Source organism: Papaver somniferum, unplaced genomic scaffold (assembly GCF_003573695.1).
Source record: "Papaver somniferum cultivar HN1 unplaced genomic scaffold, ASM357369v1 unplaced-scaffold_137, whole genome shotgun sequence".
Lineage (NCBI taxonomy): Eukaryota > Viridiplantae > Streptophyta > Magnoliopsida > Ranunculales > Papaveraceae > Papaver > Papaver somniferum.
Genome location: NW_020622934.1, coordinates 9,681,395 through 9,704,562, shown reverse-complemented (window position 1 = coordinate 9,704,562; position 23,168 = coordinate 9,681,395). Strand labels below are relative to the sequence as shown.

The 23,168-nt window shown below is 37.5% G+C and overlaps 2 protein-coding genes, 1 long non-coding RNA gene and 1 pseudogene across 3 annotated transcripts; 1 reads left to right on the top strand and 3 right to left on the bottom strand.

The window, feature by feature from the left end:
• Positions 1-340: 340 nt before the first annotated feature.
• On the bottom strand, positions 341-440 carry LOC113335057 (annotated as a pseudogene).
• Positions 441-5,479: 5,039 nt separating this feature from the next.
• LOC113334391 (PH-interacting protein-like) lies at positions 5,480-15,950 on the top strand. Its single transcript, XM_026580653.1, has 25 exons — positions 5,480-5,732; positions 5,937-6,014; positions 6,909-7,281; positions 7,682-7,836; positions 8,052-8,291; positions 8,408-8,517; positions 8,608-8,685; positions 8,776-8,882; positions 9,023-9,117; positions 9,205-9,320; positions 9,430-9,533; positions 9,615-9,692; positions 9,787-9,865; positions 10,345-10,513; positions 10,711-10,781; positions 10,888-10,968; positions 11,057-11,127; positions 11,373-11,469; positions 11,547-11,606; positions 11,818-11,872; positions 11,970-12,361; positions 12,436-14,313; positions 14,415-15,008; positions 15,178-15,236; positions 15,568-15,950. The coding sequence occupies exons 3-25, from the start codon at positions 6,923-6,925 to the stop codon at positions 15,764-15,766; spliced, it is 5,247 nt and encodes a 1,748-aa protein (XP_026436438.1). The 5' UTR covers positions 5,480-5,732; positions 5,937-6,014; positions 6,909-6,922; the 3' UTR covers positions 15,767-15,950.
• Positions 15,951-17,941: 1,991 nt separating this feature from the next.
• Positions 17,942-19,567, bottom strand: LOC113334992. Its single transcript, XR_003353089.1, has 5 exons — positions 19,316-19,567; positions 19,092-19,135; positions 18,975-19,007; positions 18,366-18,689; positions 17,942-18,255 (listed from the first exon to the last, which is right to left on the bottom strand). It is a non-coding gene; the product is annotated as an uncharacterized LOC113334992 (long non-coding RNA).
• Positions 19,568-19,859: 292 nt separating this feature from the next.
• LOC113334484 (peptide chain release factor PrfB2, chloroplastic-like) lies at positions 19,860-22,821 on the bottom strand. Its single transcript, XM_026580722.1, has 7 exons — positions 22,340-22,821; positions 22,001-22,213; positions 21,578-21,679; positions 21,320-21,457; positions 20,670-20,974; positions 20,389-20,542; positions 19,860-20,266 (listed from the first exon to the last, which is right to left on the bottom strand). Exons 1-7 carry the CDS (start codon positions 22,724-22,726, stop codon positions 20,129-20,131), a joined length of 1,437 nt encoding a protein of 478 aa, XP_026436507.1. The 5' UTR covers positions 22,727-22,821; the 3' UTR covers positions 19,860-20,128.
• Between the last annotated feature and the right edge of the window lie 347 nt (positions 22,822-23,168).

The window sequence follows — 23,168 nt, the reverse complement described above, 5'->3', positions numbered from 1 at the left end:
TGAATCCAACTAGGACTACCCGTCCTTCGTGTATTAAGTTAGCTGAAACGGAGGCACCCTATGAACTGAAACCTGGGACCTTATAGATGCTCCCAATCTTTTTAGGGAAAGAAAATGAAAACCCTTATTACCATGTTAGGGATTTTGAGGAATTTTGTAGTACTCTAAGAATTAGAGGCTTAGATGATGATGCTTTAAAACTTAGTTATTCCCATTTCCCTGAAAGATAAGGCCAAGTCGTGGCTGTATAGTTTGGACTCCGAGTCAATTGAGACATATGAACAACTTACATCTTCCTTTTTCAATAAGTTTTTCCCTAGGCACAAAACATCGTCTATTAGGACGCAAATATGCACATTTTCACAACAAAAAAGAGAATCTTTATATAGGTATTTGGAAAGGTTCAATGATTTATTATCCCAGTGTCCTCATCATGGTTTAGAAAAGGTTAGGCTAGTTCAAATCCTTTATGAGGGTTTAGATTATTCCACAACGACCATGGTTGAGTCTCTATGCACGAGGTATGAGATATTTAGAACGCGTACTAGGATGGCCACAGTTAACCATCGGGTGGTCTGATGGTGTTCTCATGCCCCTTTGAACCCTAAAAATAAATAAAGGAAAAAATGGAAAAGAAATAAAAAAAAAAAAAACCCACTTAACCAGCTGAACATATGAAATTTGTAGTCTTTAATGGAATGCGCGAGCTCAAGAACTCGGCAAACTTTCCAAATTCACTATTTCTAGTTTTACACCCTACCCCTATATTCAATGTATTGAAAGCGTGAAGCATTTTTTATTTTTAGGAAGTGATGCGTATGTCGAAGCGTGAAGTGTCGCTTCATGGTTGATGTTTGAAGCAGATGTTTTTTTATAAATAAATTAGTCGTAACTAATAATTATAAATTTATTAGGAATATAATTTTTATATAATTTTTATATAAGTCTATTTTTTATCAAAAACAATGCGTGTGTACACTAGTTCAACCTACTCCAGACGAGTGGGAGGTGGGGTGTTCAATTCCCCCTTAAAACATTCATATATTTCTTTTAAAAGCTTTCAAAATTAGGCGAATAGCTTAATGACCGCTTCAGAGCGAAATGTTGAAATTTGAAGCGAAGCATACGCTCTGAAACGTGAAGCATACACTTCATGTAAGATGCGCTTCACATGACCGCTTCGGAGCGAAATTCCGAAACGTGAAGGGTACGCTTTAAAAAACCATGCCTATATTCCTTATAATTCTTAGAAAGCACTACAATTCCTTAAAAATGGTTTCAATATGTTAGCGCATCGAATCAAACACGTCCGACCGCTTCGGAGCGAAATTCCGAAACATGAAGGGTACGCTTTTAAAAACCATGCCTATATTCCTTATAATTCTTATAAAGCACTACAATTCCTTAAAAATGGTTACATTATGTTACTAGAGATTGCTAGCATGGAATGGAATTTTATTCATGATATGGGAAGAAATATGAGCATGCCTTGGGTCATTATGGGTCATTATGGATATCCATGAGACCTAAAGTGGCAATTGTGGTGACAATTGTTGGGTTTGATTGAGTGGGATTGATGGAGTAACTCTGTCTTTCATAACTGTAGAGTGTGGAATTAAAATCACCCATAATGACCCAAGGCATGCTCATATTTCTTCCCATATCATGAATAAAATTCCATTGTACCTGTCTATCATGGTCATAAGAGGAACTGTACAAGCATGTTAAGAACCATTTTTTGTTAGTGCCACCATTCTTTATTATCACATTTATCATATAATTGGAAGCATGAATGACTTCAAGATCAACACCATCTTTCCATAATAGAGCAAGCTCACCAACTCTAACCCTATCCTCATTGCACCATATATTTGGGTATTTCATTTGTTTCAATAAATATGTAGCCTTTGCAACACTAGATTTGGTTTCAGATAAAAATATGACATCAGGGTTGTAATTGAAAATGCAGTTCTTGAGATGATCTCTAGTAAGTTTATTGCCTAAACCATGAACATTCCATGCTAGCAATTTCATATTGAATATATTTTTAATATACCAGAATTAAAATTTATAGGAAGGTAAAAAGCAAATAATGTGGATATATATGACACAAAATATAGAATTGCTTATCAACAATCAAGAGAAAAAACTATCAAATACCAGGACAGAAATTCCAAGACTTTCCACTCTCAAGCCAACTACAGAAGAAGGTGCAATCAAATACACTCTCTGAAAAATCAACAAGGAGAATGGAAAGAAACAAGAGAGGAGATAGCTGCCATCTTGAATGCTCACTTCCAAGAAATTGCTACTTCAAGTAATCCAGAGGACAATGGGGAAATTATGAATCTCATCAAACCTCGCATCTCAGATGGAGACAATAAAGATTTGGTTGCCATACCAACTCCTCAGGAAATCAAGCAGAATGTTCAACAAATAAATGCATGGGCAGCTCCTGGACCAGATGGCTTTCAAGCAGGATTTTATCAACAAAACTGGGAGATTATAGGAGCTGATGTGGTTAATATGGTTCAAGAATTCTTCAAAAAGGGTATACTTCTTAAAGAACTCAATCACACTTTTCAGACCTTGATTCCAAAAACCAATTGCATCCAAAACCCTGCAGATTTCAGACCCATTAGTTTGTGTAACATATCTTACAAAATCATCTCAAAGATCTTAACAAACAGATTGAAACCCCTATTACACAAATTAATATCCCCTTGGCAAGCAACTTATGTTCCAGGTATAAATATTGTTGATAACACTGTTATTTCTCATGAAGTTATGCACTACACGAAGACTACTAAAGCAACTAAAGGAGCTGTGGCAATCAAGTTGGACATGTCAAAATCTTTTGACAGAATGGAGTGGAATTTCATCATCAACATCATGAAGAAAATGGGTTTTATTGACCAATGGTGCAAGCTAGTAAACCAATGTATCTCTACAATAACCATCTCCATCCTTCTAAATGGATCTCCAATAGAATCAATCCAACCAACCATGGGGCTAAGACAAGGAGATAACCTTTCTCCATACTCATTCATCATTTGCATGAAAGGTTTAGTAGAATGATAAATGTCTTCGTCAACAACAAAAACTGGATTCCAGTCTTTCCTGCAGCGAAAGGTCCTCTAATCTCACACCTATTTTTTGCAGATGACTGCATATTATTTTCCTCAGCTGAGATAAACTCCATCAACACCTCAAAGTCCATTATCAACAACTTCTGCAACATCTCTGGTCAGATGGTGAACATTGATAAGTCAAGCATTCACTTCGACAAACACTTAAGTGATAAAAAAAGAAGCCAAATTAGTGGAATTCTTAGTATGAAAGTGACGCCATTGGAGGAGAAATATTTGGGATTCAATCTTTTCATAAGCAGAAATAAAACCAAATATTTTAGTCATATCCAAAACAAAATGCAAAAAAGAATGTTGTTATGGCAAGCTGGAATTACTAATCAAGCTGGCAAGAGTACTCAAATTCAAGCAGTCACCAACTCTATGGCTTTACATCAGATGAGTTACTTCTTACTTCCTCAACAAAACATAAATAATCTTAAAGCCATCCAAAGAATATACTGGCGGAACAAGAAACAAGGAAGCAAAGGTTACTTCAAATCTTGGGAAAGTATCAATATTCCAAAAAGATGGGGAGGGCTGGGCTTCAAGAATTTAAGAGTCTTCAATGAGGCAATGATAACCAAACTGGCTTGGAGATTAGTTCAAGAGCAAGGCAAAAAATGAACTGAACTTCTGAAGGCTAAACATTTCAAAAATGAGAACATTCTTCAAGATGAGGTTTCTAGCAAAGGCAATGAAATTTGGAGAAGTATCTGCCATGGGGTTAAATGGGTCAAGAAATTTCATATATGGCAAATTGCTAATGGGAAATCTGTTTCTGCTTTTAGAGACAATTGGATTGAAGGGTATACTGCAGAGCAAATACAACAGAACTTCTCTCAGTATGAAGATTATCCATATTATTTGAAAGTGGCAGAATTATTTGATGAACATACTAATTGTTGGGACCTAAACAAGCTACAAAAGTATTTCACTCAAGAGAAGATTGAGAAGATTCTCAATATCGAGCCTTCAACCCAAAATGAAGATAAACTGCTATGGTCTCTAACAAGAAATGGTCAGTTCAATGTGAACTCTACTTACAAAGCTATTTTGTGCCAAACATGTCCTTATTTAGCAAGCAACGAAGAAAAATCTAAATTTTGGCTCACCTTATGGCATCTGCAAATTCCTTACAAATGCCAACTCTTTATGTGGAAAGTAGTTCATGATATCCTTCTAGTAAATGAAAAGAGTGCAAGATATAACCAGCAAAGAAACCCTATGTGCCAAAGATGCAATAGTGAGTCTGAATCTATCACTCATATTCTAATCCAATGCCACTTTGCAAGAAATGTGCGGAATACTGTCTCTTCAGTGGTATATCAAGAGCTAAGGGATATCACAGATGTCAGACACTGGATAAGAAACCGGTGCAATACTACCAATACCATCTCCTTCAACAAGAAACCGATTATACATTTGATAGTTATTACTATGTGGTTTATATGGAAATCAAGATGTGACCTTATCTTCAACAACTCTAGCAACACCAGCATAGGCCTGAAAACCAGAATTATGTCTTACTGCACTGATAACATGATCAATATAAGTTGCAATGTTGTTCTGAATCAGCCTGCAAGTAACAACACAGGCAGAAATTGAACTAGTGATCATGCCAATAGACATTGGTCACCTCCTCCAAGGGGCAAACTAAAAATTAATGTTGATGCTTCTATTTTACACAATAATTTTTATGCTGGTATTGCTCTAATTGCTAGAGATTTTACAGGGAGGATGGTGGAGGCCTGGACGCTGGTAGAAAGAACTAGAGATGTTGCTCAAGCTGAAGCAGTGGCTGTTTTAAAAGCTCTTCAATGGATTTTCCAATCTCAGCTTCAAAACGTCATTGTGGAAGGAGACAACAAAGAAGTTATGGAGAGTATCAATGGCAACATCATAAACACCAGGTGGGAAGATAGTAATCTCATTAGGGAGTGTAAGCATTTAGTCCAATGTCTAGGAAATGTTCAAGTTTGCTTTAAAAATAGGAAGTGTAATCAAGTAGCAGACTTACTTGCTAAGTATACTAGAATGAATAATTGTGTTAGGAAATGGAGTTCAGATCTCCCAGTGTCAATCATATCTAGGTTAGAAAAAAAAATCATGTCTAGATTAGAAGTTGAAAAAGAGTCATGTAAAGTTTAATTTGTACTTATTTTATGTGATTAATAAAATCTTCATTTGGTTTTTCTTTCAAGAAAAAAAAAAAAAAAGGTTACAATATGTTAGCGCATCGAATCTAACACGGCCACGTTTCAGTAAAAACCCGGAGTTGGATAAACACCCAACTACCGGAGTACAAAATCCATGCTATTCACGAAAACACCGTAAGAATACGAAACACCGCGAAAGAGTTTAAAGAGAGAGAGAGAAAAAGAGGTGTCGCTGGTGGTGGTGGGGGACGTTGTAGCTTCAGACTCCTCTTCTTCTTCATCGTCTTCTCTTCACTGGAACATTAAAAAACGTTATTAACAAACTAGAAGAACATTCGAAATTCTTGCGTTTCTTCAGAAACAATTAATCGCCGATTATTTTTTGGTCCAGTTTTTTTTTTCCATCCATCAACAACAACATTGTCATTAAATTGGTGCTGAATAGGTATTTCACTCCACTTCTGTCATTTGTATTCAAGAAATTATCATAAAGTTTGAAACTTGGTATAATTTTAGACAAGTTAGGGTTTGTTCTGCATGCCTCTGAACAGATCTTGAATTCGTTGTTTTAGTTTCTTTTTGTGTGGATTTTCTTGTTAAAAAGACTGAGTATGGATAGATGAATGTGGACTCTTGTTGAATTTTGCAGACGAAAGGTGTATATGGTGGTTTAGGGTTTTTTGGAATTCAGAATGTTGTTGAAGATTTTCTTGGCGCAATTTAAATAGTAAGTATTTTGAATTTACTTAAATGTTGCTAAAATTACTGTTATTGTTTAGTTATAATTGGTTAAGGTGATGTAAAGATTGTTTTTATTTTTTATGTAATTTATGCTGAGCTCTTAAGGTGTACATGTCACGTATGTAGAAGGATCTTGGGGATTCGGAAACTTCGGGGTAATGATCGGTTAGGGTTGGTTCTGGTTTAGGGTGTATAGTTTATTTCATAATTTTTGAATGAGATTAGGTTTCAGGTTGCATACTGTTATTGATGGAGTTGCATTACAAACATATGCTGCTTCACATTTAAGGTTAGTATTAAGAGGGAAAAGGATCTGAACTGAACGAGAAAATAAAAATAACTGCACAGCTAAAACAACCAAAACTTGGTGATATATGTCAATGTGCAACAGACATACTCTAGGAAGTAAGATATCCATATGTAGATGAATAATGGCAGTGGGATGTTGGTGTATGTCCCTCGTGTGCTTATCCCACAAGTTATGTTTTTCTACCATTTGTTGTTTATGTCACTGGTATGCCATCTCCTCAAGTCTACACCATAAGTTATTAAACTATTTGAACATTAAGAGAATTTAACTTAGATGTCTTGAAATGTTAGATAAAACATGATTCTGCTTGTGATTAACAAAATACAGTATGTAGTCTCCCAATGGACACTGTTTGGGTTTTCTATGTGACCTAATTAAGTAGTGTTCAGTCGCACTTTCTTAGCGTGAAATGAAATTCTCATTAATCAAATGATCTTCCTAGCGGAAAAAAATGACGTGGACCGATATCATGACAGTAGATTAGCAACTGGGTTTCCATTGATGAATGTATGAAAATGTGTTGCATTTGCGGTGCAAATTGAAGTTTTTCTGTTGTCTTTATTTTCCCAGGTTTCACATGAGATATGGCCCTTAGGAAGTACCTACCTTCGAGTGAAGCACCTCCTCTTGGTATGGCACCTTTGAAGATACCAGACATCAAGGTGCCAGAGAAAGCTCATTTTGCAGAGGCGGAGACAGCTGGCTCTCCATCAATTGACACTGATGTAGATATTGACCTTACAGAAGTTTATTTTTTGATTATGCATTTTCTATCAGCTGGTCCATGCCACAGAACTTATGGGCAATTTTGGAATGAACTACTGGAACATCAACTTCTACCTAGAAGATATCATGCTTGGTATTCAAGGAATGGAACCCGAACTGGTGATGAGGATGATAATGGGTTGTCCCTCCCATTAAGTTACAATAAATTAGCCGAAAGGTGTGTATTATTCTTTGCCTTTGTTCTCTTAATTACTGTTTGGCGTTCGTTCTTTGTTTCCTACGTTTTCTGCAGCTTAGCGGTTTAGCCAAGAGGTTACTATAATAGTTTAACAATGCTTACTATTCATTATGTTGTTCGCGTGTTGGTTCAGCTTGTTGTCAGATAATGTGTTTATATAATCCAGAGGAATCCAAGTGAAAATTAATTCCAGCAAGTTAGTACTTAGGTTTTAGGCCCAGTTTCCATTTGCTACCAGTTACACTTAACATGAACCTGTATCATCACGATAGCTGGTATTCGGCCCCTCATACCTAAGGAAATGCCTTCCCCAATTGTGGAAATAGTAATAAGCAAGTGAACACTTTCTCGTAATAATTAAATGGTTCTATTGTCTTAGGTATCCGCACGTGGGAAAGGATCACCTGGTAAAGCTTCTGAAGCAATTGATCCTGACTACTGCCCCCCCATCTCTTGGCATGCTTGGTGGAAATATTCCAAATGCTGCTGATGTTCCTACACTCCTTGGATCTGGTTCTTTTTCGCTACTGGGATGTATGTTAAATTTCTGCTTTCCTCTTTGAGTGTTATTTCCCAGACACTTTTTATTGCAAAACTAAGTTTGACAGTCATCTACCCTCAAATAATTAGTATATAAGTTCTCCCAGTTTATTTTTGTTCCAGAGTAACATGTTGTGAGAAGAGAAAAGTGGTATTTTTTCTTTCTTTTATTGTTGTTTTCAAAGCATAATCATTTTCTCTATTTTCAGCTGACAGGAGAAATGAAGATCAGCTAGTCAGCCATCTCCCTGGTTACTTGCGTTGGCCTCACATGCAGGCTGATCAGGTGCATGGGCTTGGTTTGAGGGAAATTGGTGGTGGTTTTACTAAACACCATCGTGCTCCATCTGTCCGTGCAGCATGTTATGCTATTGCAAAACCGTCAACTATGGTGCAAAAGATGGAAAACATCAAGAAACTTAGGGGACATCGTGATGCTGTCTATTGTGGTACATTTTCGTCTTCCTCTTCATCTGCAATATGTTTTTGCACGAATAAGCCTCACATAATATTCTGGCATATATACTGGCATCTGATTTATCTGCCTGTTGTATATCTTTTGTAGCAATATTTGATCGTTCAGGGAGATATGTTATTACTGGTTCCGATGATCGTCTTGTAAAGATTTGGTCAATGGAGACAGGATTTTGCTTAGCCAGCTGCCGTGGACATGAAGTGAGTTGACATAAAATCTGCAACACGCCAATACATTTAACTTGTTGTATTTGTGTATCACTTTAACAGTTCCATTATATGCTTTGAAAGGGTGACATTACTGACTTGGCTGTGAGCTCGAACAATGCTGTGGTCGCATCTGCCTCAAATGACTTCGTAATTCGAGTTGTAAGATTTTGTTGACCTCAGTTATTGTTTTTCTCTTCTTCTGTGATTTGTGTTCTCTGGCGATGAGACATACATTTTGGTGTTTGACAGTGGCGTTTGCCTGATGGGCTGCCGATTTCTGTTTTGAGGGGCCATACTGGAGCTGTGACTGCTATTACGTTTAGTCCGCGGCCTAGCTCTGTATTCAATCTTTTATCGTAAGCGACATTTGTTGAATTGGTTGTTAAGTATGTTGCACTTCTGTTGTGACACTATGAACCACATGATAAAATGTACTATCTATTTGATGCTACGTTGCTTTGCAATTCACATGTCGTTGTTTTTCTTTTTCCCACAGGTCATCAGATGATGGAACATGTCGTATCTGGGATGCTACAAAATCACAGCTTAGTCCACGAATTTATCTTCCAAGACCTATTGACCCTACAGCTGGTGAGTTTGTTTCTTCTTATGAGGTCTTGATTTGTTTACTGGGCTTTGGGGATTGACAACTTAGGGGAATATGCAAACTCACCGCAGGAAAGAACAATGGCCCCTCATCAAGTACTGTTCCGCAGAGCCATCAAATACTATGTTGCGCGTACAATGCTAACGGAACTGTTTTCGTCACTGGTAGCTCAGATACTTATGCAAGGGTACGGGCTAAGCATATTCTCCAATAATGATATAGTATTTCTTCTTCTTTAGAAGTACGTTTCAAATGTCCACTTTTTAATTTGGAAGTTTATGTTTCTTTATTTGAAGGTTTGGAGTGCTTGTAAATTCAACTCTGAGGACCCTGACCAGCCAAATCATGAGATGGATGTATTATCCGGCCACGAAAATGATGTAAATTATGTGCAGTTTAGGTTAGTTTTCCTGGTTAATCAACTTTTTTTTTATTAATGTTTTTCTTTTAACCATGCTGATCTTTGTTTTGAACTGTTCAGCGGATGTGCTGTGGCATCCAGACTGTCTACCACAGACACTTCAAAGGAAGACAATATTCCAAAGTTTAGAAACTCCTGGTACTGTAGAAGGTTTTCTAGGATTGCATTTATTGATTAGTTTCTCATCGACACTAATTTACTTAACTTGAATGCTGCTTTTGGTTTGTGTCAGGTTTTCACATGACTCCATAGTTACTTGTTCTCGTGATGGTAGTGCAATTATATGGATTCCAAAATCACGCAGATCTCATGTGAGTTATTTCCTGTTCGATAGTTTTTACTATGTGTCTTGAGAGGAAACAACATCCTTCTTTATGCAACTCTACCTTATGCTGTGTAACAACGATATGGGTACATATGTCGTTGTCGGGTTGAGTACGATAGTTGACACCGCCACCAAAATTTAGGAAGTGGTTTAGGGCCTGGTTACTGTTACATATTGTTCTTAAGAAAATGAAATGGCTATTTTCAGGATTGTATTAAAGAATTAGGGAGCCATGTTTCTTCTTATTATTATTCTCTTGCACCTCGTGATTCTTCTATGTTTTCAAGCTCTATACAACTAAGTTGCAATGTCTGCGTGTGTCTGACTCGAGTACTAGTGCCGATATGTGTCCATACTGGGAGATTTTGAAAAACAAACTGTTGTTCGACCATATGAGTTCTTGCAAATGTTAGTGCGGTGTAAAAGATTGGTTTCCCTTCTTTATCATTTCCATCTATGTTTCAGTCAAAGATTGTTCGCTGGGTACAGTCGTATCATCTCAAAGTTCCACCCCCACCAATGCCTGCCCAACCACCTCGAGGTGGCCCACGTCAGAGACTCCTTACAACTCCCCGCGGTGTTAATATGATAGTTTGGAGCCTCGATGATCGTTTTGTGCTTGCTGCAATCATGGGTACTTTCTTTAAATTTGTATATGCAGAAACTTATAGTTGAATTAGAATACAGAAAATCCAAGAAGTTTCTTCCTGCTGATCGTCCATATATTCTTATGATTTTTTGGATAATAAGTAAATGTTGATAAAACCTCCGAATTATTTCTTTTGGTTGCAGTATTGCCTGACTTTTTTTTTTTTTGTGTGTGTCGCACAGATTGCAGAATATGTGTTTGGAATGCTCGTGATGGTAGCTTGGTGCACTCTTTGACTGGCCATAGTGAATCTGTAAGTGATCTGTAACTAATCTTGATTAAAGAGAAGTTATTTTCCCAAGTCTCAGCAGAGAAGATTCTGAATTCTGTTGTTTTTCTTCTGTTTTGGTTTGTGGTAGACTTATGTTTTGGATGTTCACCCTTTCAACCCGCGAATAGCTATGAGTGCAGGATATGATGGGAAAACTATAGTCTGGGATGTGAGTTTCTGGTTCCTCAACCCTTGTGTTTATATATGCCTTAATTTTACTCCTCTAAGTTAATCCATCAAATTGTATTTTGTTTTAGATTTGGGAGGGCACACCTATTCGCATATATGAAATTGGACGCTTTAAGTTGGTTGATGGGAAGTTTTCTCCGTAAGTTTAGTACACATGACACCATATATTTGGTCTTGCATCTCTACATGTAGAAGCGCATATCTATCTTGTCTTGCATGTTAAAGTCTTTCTCTTTGTTGTTGGGTTTGGCCATTTTGTGTACCTTCATTTGGATGTTTTGTCATTTAGCTGTTTCCTTTCTTCGTTTAAGCCTTCATGGTCTTTTCTTGTGATGTGTTATTCTTATTTGTTGTTATGCTTACTTATCTCCTTTGTTATAACAGGGATGGTACATCAATTGTACTGTCTGATGATGTTGGTCAAATATATGTATTATCCACCGGCCAAGGAGAGTCCCAAAAGGATGCCAAATATGATCAGGTAATATATGGTCTTACTCTGACTAGTTATTGCATCTTTATGACTCCGATATTGATTTTGTTTGCCCTTTTAACCAGTTTTTCCTTGGGGATTATCGTCCCCTTATCCAAGATACCCACGGAAATGCTTTGGATCAGGTTAGTTGATCTCCATTACGTTTGCACTACTATCTGAAGCTTTCTTTTCATGTTTAGCACTCATAAGATGGACGATTCTTTTGTTTCTGCAACACATATGTAGTTATCCATGTGTAGTTCAATTCTACTTACGTAGTGATAGCGTTTGAGTTACATGCGCGATCCTATATTTCCTCTATTTTAACTTCCAACCTTGCTTACCATGATGCAGGAGACTCAGCTAGTTCCGTACCGAAGGAATATTCAAGATCATCTTTGTGATGCAAGTATGCATCGTCATTTTACCTACTAAACTTTGAGTAGAATATGGTATGTTTGAATTGACATCTTTTAACTGGATTATCTTAAATTCTGAATTTCCAGGCATGATTCCATATCCAGAACCATATCAGAGCATGTACCAGCAGAGAAGATTAGGTGCGCTGGGTATTGAATGGCGCCCTTCTTCAGTTAAATTTGCCGTTGGCCCATTGGACATCAGTGGCCTTCAAGAATACCCATTGCTGCCATTAGTGGATTTGGATAGAATTGTCGAGCCATTACCTGAGTTCATAGATGTCATGGATTGGGAACCAGAGATTGAGGTTCAAAGTGAAGATAATGATTCAGAATACAATGTCACTGACGAAAATTCTAGTGAAGGGGAGCAAGGCGGTTTAAGTGCCAGTTCTTCTGGTGATCCAGAATGCAGTATAGAAGATAGTGATGGCGGAAACGGGCGTCGCATGTCAAGAAGGAAAAAACACCAGGGAGATGTATATAATTTTATTATACTCAAATTTACTTTGCATTGTTTGTGGACTCCTAGAGTTAATTCTCTTCGTTTCAGGTTGAGTTGATGACTTTTTCCGGGAGGCGTATCAAAAGGAGAAATCTGGATGAACGTGATGGCACTTTATCCCGAAGTAACATAAGCAAGAAATCAAGAACAGGGCGGAAAGTTAAAGGCAGGAAATCATCTAAATCAAAGTCGTTGCGGCCTCAGAGACATTCTGCACGGTCTTCTACTCATAAAGGTCCTAAATGGGCAGCAACATCTACAGACGACGAAGAAGATCTAGGCTCAGAGAGCGATTCGTTGGAAAGTGAATCAGTTCCGCCAGATTCAAACATTGAGAGCAATGAGTCGGATGGATCTTTAAACCAGAGACATTCTAAAGGGAAAGCTACAATGTTTGATGAGTCTGAAAATGTACCCAAAACCTTTGTACCAGCGGAATCTCAAGTAACGAAGAGAAGATTGGTCCTTAAGTTGCCGGCTCGTGATTCAAAAAGGCCTATATCTATGATGGAGAACTCCAAGCTTGAATGCGATAGGCCAGTGAGCATATTAGGTTCCTCCTCTAAAACTCCTCAAGCAATCACTGGGGAATATATCCAAGATCAGTGGACCTCTTCTGGTAATATGATTGATTCCCTGCAACGAAGTTGTGGCGATATTGGAGTCAGATTGCCTGGAGAACCTGCAAAAGTGGAGGACCAACTAGACTTGTCTGCAGGATACAAGGGATGGGGAGAGGTCAAGGCACGGTCAGCAAAGCGTTTTAGGTCAGGAGATCCCTTCCCAATGGGTGGGCTCCCTGTATCCAAGGCAAATCTTGAGCAATCTTCATGCCCCAAGTTAGAAATGCTAACTAACGACTGTAAGACAGACACAAAGGCATATAACATGGCATCTACTTCAGGTAGTTTCAATATTATAATACCTAAAGAGCAGTCATCTGCAGACGACAACGGAACGAGCAAGGGCTCATCTCTAGTGCCCTGTAACGGGAATCTTGTTCTTGAATCTGAAGCCCGACCTGGCCCCAGTGGAAGTGGGTATCATGAGGAGCCTCTGGAAGGGCTTAATTCAGTAGTTAATGGTAAAGAGGTGTTTATGAACGGAGCTGACCACTTTCAAGATGTGAAAGAAAATATACCAAGAGTCTGTACGAAGTTTAAAATTAGATCTAGGTGGAAAGATCAGGACAGTTTGTTGAAGATAAATTCCATTGTTCCAGTGGAAGAAGATATTGTAAGTGCAGGATTTGATTCCGGGGTTGGAACTGTCAGGGAGCAGAGTCTAACCTTAGGATTGTGTCTGGAGGATGAAGGTACCTGTAGGCGTAGTGTGGATAACGGAGATGAGACTGGCTTCGGTATTAGCGAGTCTCAGACCAGTTTACACGATTCAAGTAGGTTGTGTTCAGATAGAGACAGTAAGATGTTTAGCGCTGTTTATAAAAGGACAAAGTCAAGTAAGGCCAGATCTAATTCTGAAGGTGATGGTGGCTTGGAAGAAAGTACTTCAAATGCCAGCATTTATAATCATGACCAACTAGCTGACTGTCCAGAAGGTGCACGTGGTGGGATAGATAGAAACGGATCCATGAAGGCAAGTAGGTTGGAGCTAACTGGTGAAAATTGTAGTTTTAAGAGAACAGAAAGTGGTCATGGATCAGCTGAGACATCATCAAGAAGAGCACAGAAGTTTACAGTGAAAACAAATGATCAACATCTAGGTAGAGAATCGACATCCAGTCCGAAAGTGGCCGTTGGACTGAGATCATGTAGAAACCGCAAAGACAATCATATTGATTATCCTTTAGAAGAGAGAAAATTACATCATAAGATGAACACGCTGTCATGGTTGATGCTTTTAAAGCAGGAGGAGTGGTGCCGGTATATCCCTCAGAAAGGTGACGAAGTTGCATTCTTGAGGCAGGTAAATGTTTTGGTCAATATTTCAGGTATTATTATATAAAATACAAATTAGAAAAAAAAACATCCGCTACATTTCCACTCAGAACTTGTTTTGCTTCTCAGGGTTACGATGATTATTTAGAGAGTCCGAAAAATCATATAGGAGCGCGGCGCTCAACAGAACTAGGAGCTTGGAGATCATTGAAGGGAGGTTTAAGAGCTGTGGAGTTCTGTAAAGTTATAGATCTTGATTATTCCACACTTCCTGGTTCGGGAGATAGCTGTTGTAAAATTAACCTTAAGTTCATTGATCTTCAATCCGGTGTGTTGGGTAAAACACTCAAACTGACTATGCCTGAGCTGATTGATTTTCCGGATTTTATCATCGAAAGAACACGGTATGATGCTGCAATTAACAGAAACTGGACAATTAGGGACAAATGCCGGGTCTGGTGGACTGATGCTGCAAATGTTAATGGTGGGAACTGGTGGGATGGTCGGGTTATAACTGTGAAGGCAAAGTTTCCTGAGTTTCCTGATAGCCCATGGGAGAAATATTCCATTAAATACAGGGAAGATCCTACAAGTCTCATTGACCATAGTGCTTGGGAGCTTCATGAACTTGATAGCCAGTGGCAGCACCCTCATCTTGATATTGAAACACGAAATAGTTTATTAAAAGCCTTCGAGAAGATAGCACAGTCAAGCAGATCAAAGGTATTCTATTTTTGTGTTTTTGCTTTGTATATCTGCTGATTTCTCCTCTTTTGGATAATTATCTGTTATCTTCTAATGAAATTTAAACCCTGCTGTAGTTAGATGTTCAAATTGAGTATATACTAGAGACCCTAGGTTTGTAACCAATTTGATTTCTGAAATATTGCAGGATAATTATGGGATTTCTAAATTAAACCAAATCTCACAGAAGTCGGATTATTTAAACAGGTATTCAGTTTCTCTAGTTGTTTTCCCCCTTTTTTAGTGTACCCTGATTGCTGATACTTGTAATTGTCCGTCATAGGGAACTTAATGAAACTTTCATCTTCCTGGATGGATAACATTGATGGCCATTGGATAGCTTAATATAATAAAAGTGTCAATAATTTATAGATCTTTCATTTATCAGATTCATAAACAAATAAGATAGATAGACTGGTTCATGTCATGATCAGGATAAGTTTTAGAGTTGTAAAAGAAGCTTAAGATTAGTTGTTGGATGGTAAACACCATGTTCCTTCGCTGACGAAGAAGCTGCATTTTATTGTCTATTTTTCAGGTTTCCTGTTCCATTATATCTTGAAGTGATCCAATCGAGGTTAGCAAATGACTACTATCGTAGTGTGGACGCGGTGGAGAATGACTTCCAGGTGATGCTTTCAAATGTCCGAGCATACTTTGCGAAAAGTGGAGATATTCAGAAGAAGATGGATCGATTGTCTGACTGGTTCAATAAGACACTGTCATCTTTTCATTAGGCCCTCCCCCAGCACAATTTTTTTTTGTAGAAGAATGATGATTCTTATCTGGGTATACCTTTTTTCTTTTTTCCTTAAAATTGTAGATATTCTTTATATTTTTTGCACTTGTCTTGAAGATTTTGTAAAACATCTCATAAAATTTTGAGTAAAGTGGAAGAGCTGGTGATGGTGGTTCAACCAGAGAAAAAGAAATGTCATTTATGTATCTTTTACTAACAAATACAAGTATACAACATACAAAATGGACTCGTTAACCTTGTGTTTATATTCAGCATCATTACCATCACAACCATGGTTGGGGGATTTTAAGAAGTGTGACATAAGATGTATGTTCCGAGGGTTTCTTTGGTTTCCTGATTTTTGTGTACTGTAGTGTAAACTACCCAACGTCATTCTTTTTTTCAAGCTGATTGACGGTTATCTTCAGACTTCAGGTGGTACAACTAGTAACGTGTCGAGGACACTTTTGCCTAGAGTAGTTTTGGAGCGTCGGATTTGAAGTGTAATTCCTGAAATGGCCACTTTGGTTTTTTTCATTTTCTTTGAGCACTAGCATATGACCCGTGCCGTAACGGCCCGGAAAATTCCGATGTATTCAATGGCATGGCTGTTACATTTTACTTGGCTGGAATTTAAACTAACTAATGGCCTACAACTTACATTCCGAAGAGAATTATATGTAAAGCCTGATATTTTTCAATTTCATTTTGTATCTTCGTATCGTATGTTTATGTAGATATATCTTTTATGTTATTAATGAGTTGGGTTGCGTGGACATTCCATTTTTCCAAGTGGGCAGTGCGAAAGCTGTTTTAAGATTAATTTCATATATCACCTCCATTTGGATGTTATCTTTCTTTTGTGCCCACAAAATCACAAATTCCAAAAACAACACTAGTGCACTTCGCTTAGTAAGATATGCCATCACACACACATCATACCATGACTCGGACCTGTACAATGTAGGATTCATTCTGTTTTTTGGGCAGAAATTCCTTTTCCAAGTATTGTCCGTCTACGCAAATGGAATGCTTACTCATTTGCTTCTTTCCTAGCCCCGATCTCTATTTCCATTATTAGTTGCATAATCTTTCATTAATTGACTGAGAATGTCAAGGTAACCCCGATCTCTATTTCCATTATTAGTTGCATAATCTTTCATTAATTGACTGAGAATGTCAAGGTAGCCAACCTTCCATCTAGTTGTATTGATTTGTTCTTCGATTATTTATTTCCAGGTGTGCAAGCGTAATGATTTCCAGTTGTGCAAGTAACGATGGGTCTATGAAATACTCATCTAAGCCTTGGAAATGAAAACCTTCAGCAACCAGCATACTAATGGTTCTTCCATGGATTTTTTTTTTTTTAAGTTTTGGAAGATCAAATTCAAATATGCATATTTAGCCTCTATCTGAGAGACCGCGATCATCTGCCATTACATTTAGCGAAATAAATGATACAAATGTATCAAATCACACATGTTAGCAATGGCTCTATCCATTAAAGTATTTAACCAACATCTTATAAGTACACTTAAAAAGGTTAATCCTATTAATTCCCATGGATAAATCCCTTTTCATCACTGTATACTACATGACCTTTTTATAGGTTTGACATCACCTGCATTCTTGGAGGAAATGTTGTATTTGGCTTCTGTCTGTGGTGGCCAATCTTGCAGAGTTCTCACTCAAGCTTCTATAAGTAACGAAACATATCCAATAATGTAACGGAAAGGAGAGTATACAGAACAAAACAACAGCTACAACTTACTTTATATTAAAAAATGTCACCAAAACAACCACTTAAACAGAACTTTCAACCACTTTTTGCGGTTATAGAAAATAGAAGAACTTCCTTTGAAAAAGGATAACAATTTATTTTTTTTGCAATTAGAACTGCAGTTGAACCCCCATGGTGTAAGGTCTGTCAAATGTTAGTAACATTCATTAACTCATACGAAGTGGTCCTTCAAAAGGATCATGGGTATGTTTCTGTAAGTCAGTTTTCTTGTTAAGTGTTTCCATCAGTGGCAGGAGGGGCGTATTGAGGAGTTCCTTAATGTTCAGAATCTTGGCAGGATCGTCAAATTGTTTTATCAATATCAATTGACATATCCATCACAACAAAGAAAAGAGAAGCAACAACATAACCCAGGCCTCAAGTGACCAAAACTGGTAAATGGGAGATTTTGTTATATCCTGATCTGTATTTGTGAGTATCCAATACCAAGAATGCATATAAGGAACTCGTAATAGTGGGAGATTATCCTAATTAGAATGTAAAGGTGATATCTGCGAGCAGCTTGTGACTTTTCCCAAAAAACACTTTTGACATGCTTATACATGAAATAACTCTCAACATCGAACATATTTAGTTCCCAAAATCTGTTCACATTGAAAATTAAATCGAAGAACAAATCACCGCAACAAATAGATAAACTTACCTTGACGCAAGAGAACTAAAATCTTCAATCAAACTCTTGTGACCTACGAAATTTAAGAATAATTATCAATTTTCTGTAAAATTACTTTAAGAATAATTTACTAAAAATCTCTACTAAATATCAAAAAACGAATCGGTAATTGCAATTTTCTACCTGGACGGACCCAATGATCTTATAGGCGCAATAGGACCTCAAACCCTGAATCAACCTTGCAGGAGACGATATGAGGGATACTTAGGAAGTACTGAGGAAGTTTAGATGGTTTTCACTGTGAAACTCATCAATAATGTGATAATGTTCATCGAATCTTCAGTATCTTTTTACCAGGAAGCTTGTCACAAATTCATCCATTCTAGGGGTTCTTAAATTATAACTTTGATTTTTACATCCATTAAAAAAGCCATAGTCCTTTGAAAGTAAATAGCGATAATGATAGTGTTTGCCTCTTTTTGATTGCCACAACAATATCAGTAGAAGCTGCACAGTAAACACAAATCTCATTAACCATATGATGTAATCTAAACACGCATAACCTCATTCTAAACAGTTGAGATCGTTCTTTATCATTAAAATTCTTTCCCAAACCACAACTTCGTATTGCAGGGTATCTATTTAGATTAAGAAAATAAATGGGTTGAACATTTGAAGAGAATTCACAGATCAGATCGTGGAGAACTAATTAACAAAAAAAATAAATTAGTGTTTAGCAAAACACAAAATCAGAAACTGGCACCTCAAAAAAAAATGCCGAAGTTAAAATACCTCTGAAATACGAACTTCCCACGACCCACTTACCTACATGTTTAAAAATGATATGCATCAACAAAGTCAGTATTTATAAAAATTCAGCAAGATTAATTAGCATTCAAAATTATTTACCTGAAATAGATGGCAACTCTTTTCTCAAATAGACTAACAAAAATCTGCAATGATACATCCAAATATTGAGAAACTCATACCGAAGATGATAAAGAAACCCAAATCAATATACCCAGCAACATAAAACAATTGAAGATAATTACAAATTTTTTAAAAAGGTTAATCCAAACTAAGTATTAGCTAGTATTCTTGAGAGAATATGCAGGAGAAAGAAATGGAGAAACCTGGGAAGATGATGACCTCTCTTGAGACGTATGTAGCCGAACATTCCAAGGGTTTGTTATATGAATGTAACGCATAAAATTGATTGTCGGGTATGAATTTAAGGGATTGAATATAGAAATTATTATTTTTTGTTAATGTTTTATATGACTCAAGAATAACGGGAGGATAATTGATGAAGAAAATCGGAAGAAAAGCCCTAATTCAGGTTTTTGAAACCGAAATGAGGGAAAGAAGGGAGCTTGGTCGTTGGATTAAGGCTTAAAAGGAGGCTTAACTCTCAACCACGATTTATCTTTTGCATTCTGGAAAGAATATGAGCCATCGATCCTTAAAAAAGACGTATCCAAAGCCATCAGATTGGAAAAAACACTTTTGTTTTTGTAAGATGGATAAACTTTGGGTCCGGAACTTCTTATCAGAGCATCAAGCTTGTTGCTTGCTATAAACCTTCAATCTTATGAAGATACCCACCTCACTAATATAGACAGTTACGAAACTTGGTGACATTAGGCATTACAGACAATGGACAATTTCAAAGAAAAATTACAGACAATGGACAGATATTTAAATTATAGAGTTGGATAGGCATTTGCAAATTGTTTATTGTTCATCTACAAGTAAAAAAAATCACATCTTGTCATTGTAATTACACAGTTATCTTTTTTTACTAGTAAAAAGAAGTTTAAGGGAAAATACATCTTTCACTTGAGGCATGATTTTGTTTCCTGCAACTTAGCAGTGACTGAATCTACTCATAGAATACTACCGTGGTGTCAGAAATGAAGGCCTTCTGAAGTTCATAAATCCCACTCTTAACACATATCATCTTCATCTTTATCCATGGAAGCAGATAAGTAGCTTAATATGAAGTCGTCAAGATCCCCATCGAGAACCGAGTCAGGGTCTGAAACTTCATAGTTTGTTCTTAGGTCCTTGACCATGCGGTAAGGCTATAAACACATAGTAAAAAGAGGATACTCAGAGACGTGAACGCAAGTCATAAAGAACAGATGACGAAATAAGAAAGATAAGAAGAGAAAGCAAAGAACACGTTTTAGCTGAGAAGGCTTACATGTAGAACATAACTCCGTATCTGGTTGCCCCAACTGTTATCTGTAAGGGACTGTGTATGCTGCGCATTCATCTGAGCCTGTCGAACCATCTCAAGCTGGTCTAATCGGGATTGAAGTACAGCCATCGCCATTGCCTTGTTTTGATGTTGTGACCTGTTTATAAAATCTAATTTGTTAAGTTCCCATACTTGTAGTATACAAATTGATACTCCTAATAAACAGGGTTTCTGAGAAGTGGCAGCGACTCTCTCCCTCGTAAAAGGCATTTCATTTGACATACCTCTCGTTTTGACAAGTGGCAGTGACTCCTGTTGGAATGTGAACTATTCGGACGGCACTATCAGTTGTGTTAGCATGTTGACCACCAGCTCCCCCAGAACGAAATCGCTCAATCCGGAGATCAGACTCATTTATTTGAACCTGTGCCGATACATCACCCAAGATAGGAGTTACAGCCACAGCAGCGAAAGAAGTGTGCCGGCGTTTCCCACTGTCAAAAGGTGAAATGCGCACCAATCTGTGTGTACCTACTTCTGCTTTGGCGTATCCAAAAGCATATTCACCATCTACTTTAATTGTTGCCCGCTGAAAACCAGAATATACAACCCACCTCAGTTATAACCCACATAGCATAGATTTCTAAGTGTGAAAAAAAAGGAAGATCCAAATAAGAACGTAGTCAAGAAAGCAGCAATAGGGTAAAAAGAATATTAAGGACAGAATAGGGAGAAAACTGAGAAGTGTTAAAGAAAACCTTCAGATATTGAACTGAGAATGGATCAGATTTAGGTTAATCCGGGAATTATGAGATCCTCTCTTGTTGTGGTCTTATGCAAACTACTTTATATTATCATTGTTGTGACAGTCTTAAAATTCTGATGCGCATGAACAATATTGTGAAAATACTAGAAGACGAAGATAGAAGTGAACCTTGATTCCTGCAACCTCACCAGCCATTTCATCTACCACTGTGACTCCATATCCACGACGCCGACCCCAACTTTTATACATGTTCATGACCATTGAAGCCCAATCCATGCTTTCTGTACCACCAGCTCCTGGTTGAACCTGCAACATGCATCATTTTTTTTTGTTACAAATGAGAATTTCATGATAAATTCTTTTTTCAACAATCTAAGAATTGGAGTAATGATCAACCAGCTAGTGTGCAAAAATGAAGAGAGTAACCTCTATAAAACATGAGCATGGATCATGCTCCCCAGCTAACATAGCTTTGAGCTCTTTCTCCTTCGCACTTCTTCTCATTTTAAGTAAAGCTTTCAAAGATTCCTGCAATGAGTATTAGAAGGAACCTTTCAGTGCTCAAAGATATTGTACAAGCCGTTATCACTTTTGCAAGTATAACCTCTTTTGAGACAGGTGACAAGACAAATAACTGAAAACAACAAACTGAATCAAGAACTAAAACTCGGGAGGTTGATTAACATCCCATAATGACTGCAATCCAAAGTGACTGTTACATGATACACCCGTCGGCCATATCTTATGCCTTCCTGTTACTTGTGCAGTCCCATAAAATACAATATATATTAAAAACCATACATAATATATAGCAGATGAAGTACATGCCTAGAAGCAGTGAGTGCCCACCAATTCCAACTCTCCATCATTCTCTTCCTTCGCAAGTTTCACCATATCAATGTGCTCAAGCAATTCTCTCTCAAACCCATTCACTTCTTTCATTTTACCCATAAGTGAACCATGCTCCCGGCTAATCTTCCCAGCATGAACAGGATCGTCCCAAAGGTCAGGTTTGTTCAACTGTATTGTCAGCATTTGCAACCTCATCACTAACTTCTTCCACTGAAACCATACCGACACAATCGTGTCAGTCATCAAACACCTTAGCAGCAATATACAATTTCAATAAATTTAATAATTCATAGCATTAATCTACATGGGAGGTTCTCGTTTGTTTTTAAACTTTACCTGTAAACGCTTTTTGATCAACTGAATAGATTGAGCAACAGCAGAAGCATGACTTCTCCAATCACCTTCTGTTTCATCAAGTATTGGCCATTGACTAGCAGTGATTTGATCAACTGTTAAACCATCAGTGGTTTGAAGTTCATCAGTAACAACTTGGGAACTAAAAGATCGAATTTTTAATGATGAAACTAGATAATTTTGATGTATCCATCTAGGGTTTCTTGTGTTCTGTGAAGTTCCAAAACTACTGGTACTAGCTTTCAAATCTGATGAATTGTGATTTGTTAATTGGGGAATTTGGTGAATTGATTTCGAAATCGAAGAAAGGAAAGTAGATGTAAAAAGGGTTCTTTTCATTTTTGGGTTTTTCAGCAGATGAGATCCCATTTTCTTCAAAAAGATAAACAAAATGGGGTTTAAGCTGTGTTTGATTCTTTGACGAAGGTGTTAAAATGGGGGGTTTAAGCTGTGTTTGGTTCATCAGCCGGGTCCTGTGCGCAAGGCATTTGCGTTAGTTTGGTTCAGATTTACCAGTTTTGCATCCACAAGACTAGAGGCAAGATTAGAGCTGCACATGGGTCGGGCGGGTCGGGTTTTAGCTAATATCAACCCTGCACTCATAAATAACGGGCTTTTATTTTCATAACCAACCCTGCAACCACAAACAATGGGCGAGTAAAAAACCCGCCCGTTACGGGTCGGGCGGGTTTGTGTTTAAACCCGCTTCAGATTGTAGTTCAATATTTCTGTAAGTTTTTCACCTGTAATATTTATACATGTACCTGTTTTATATTCAGTAATCATTCACACACACATGTGAGGAGGCGCC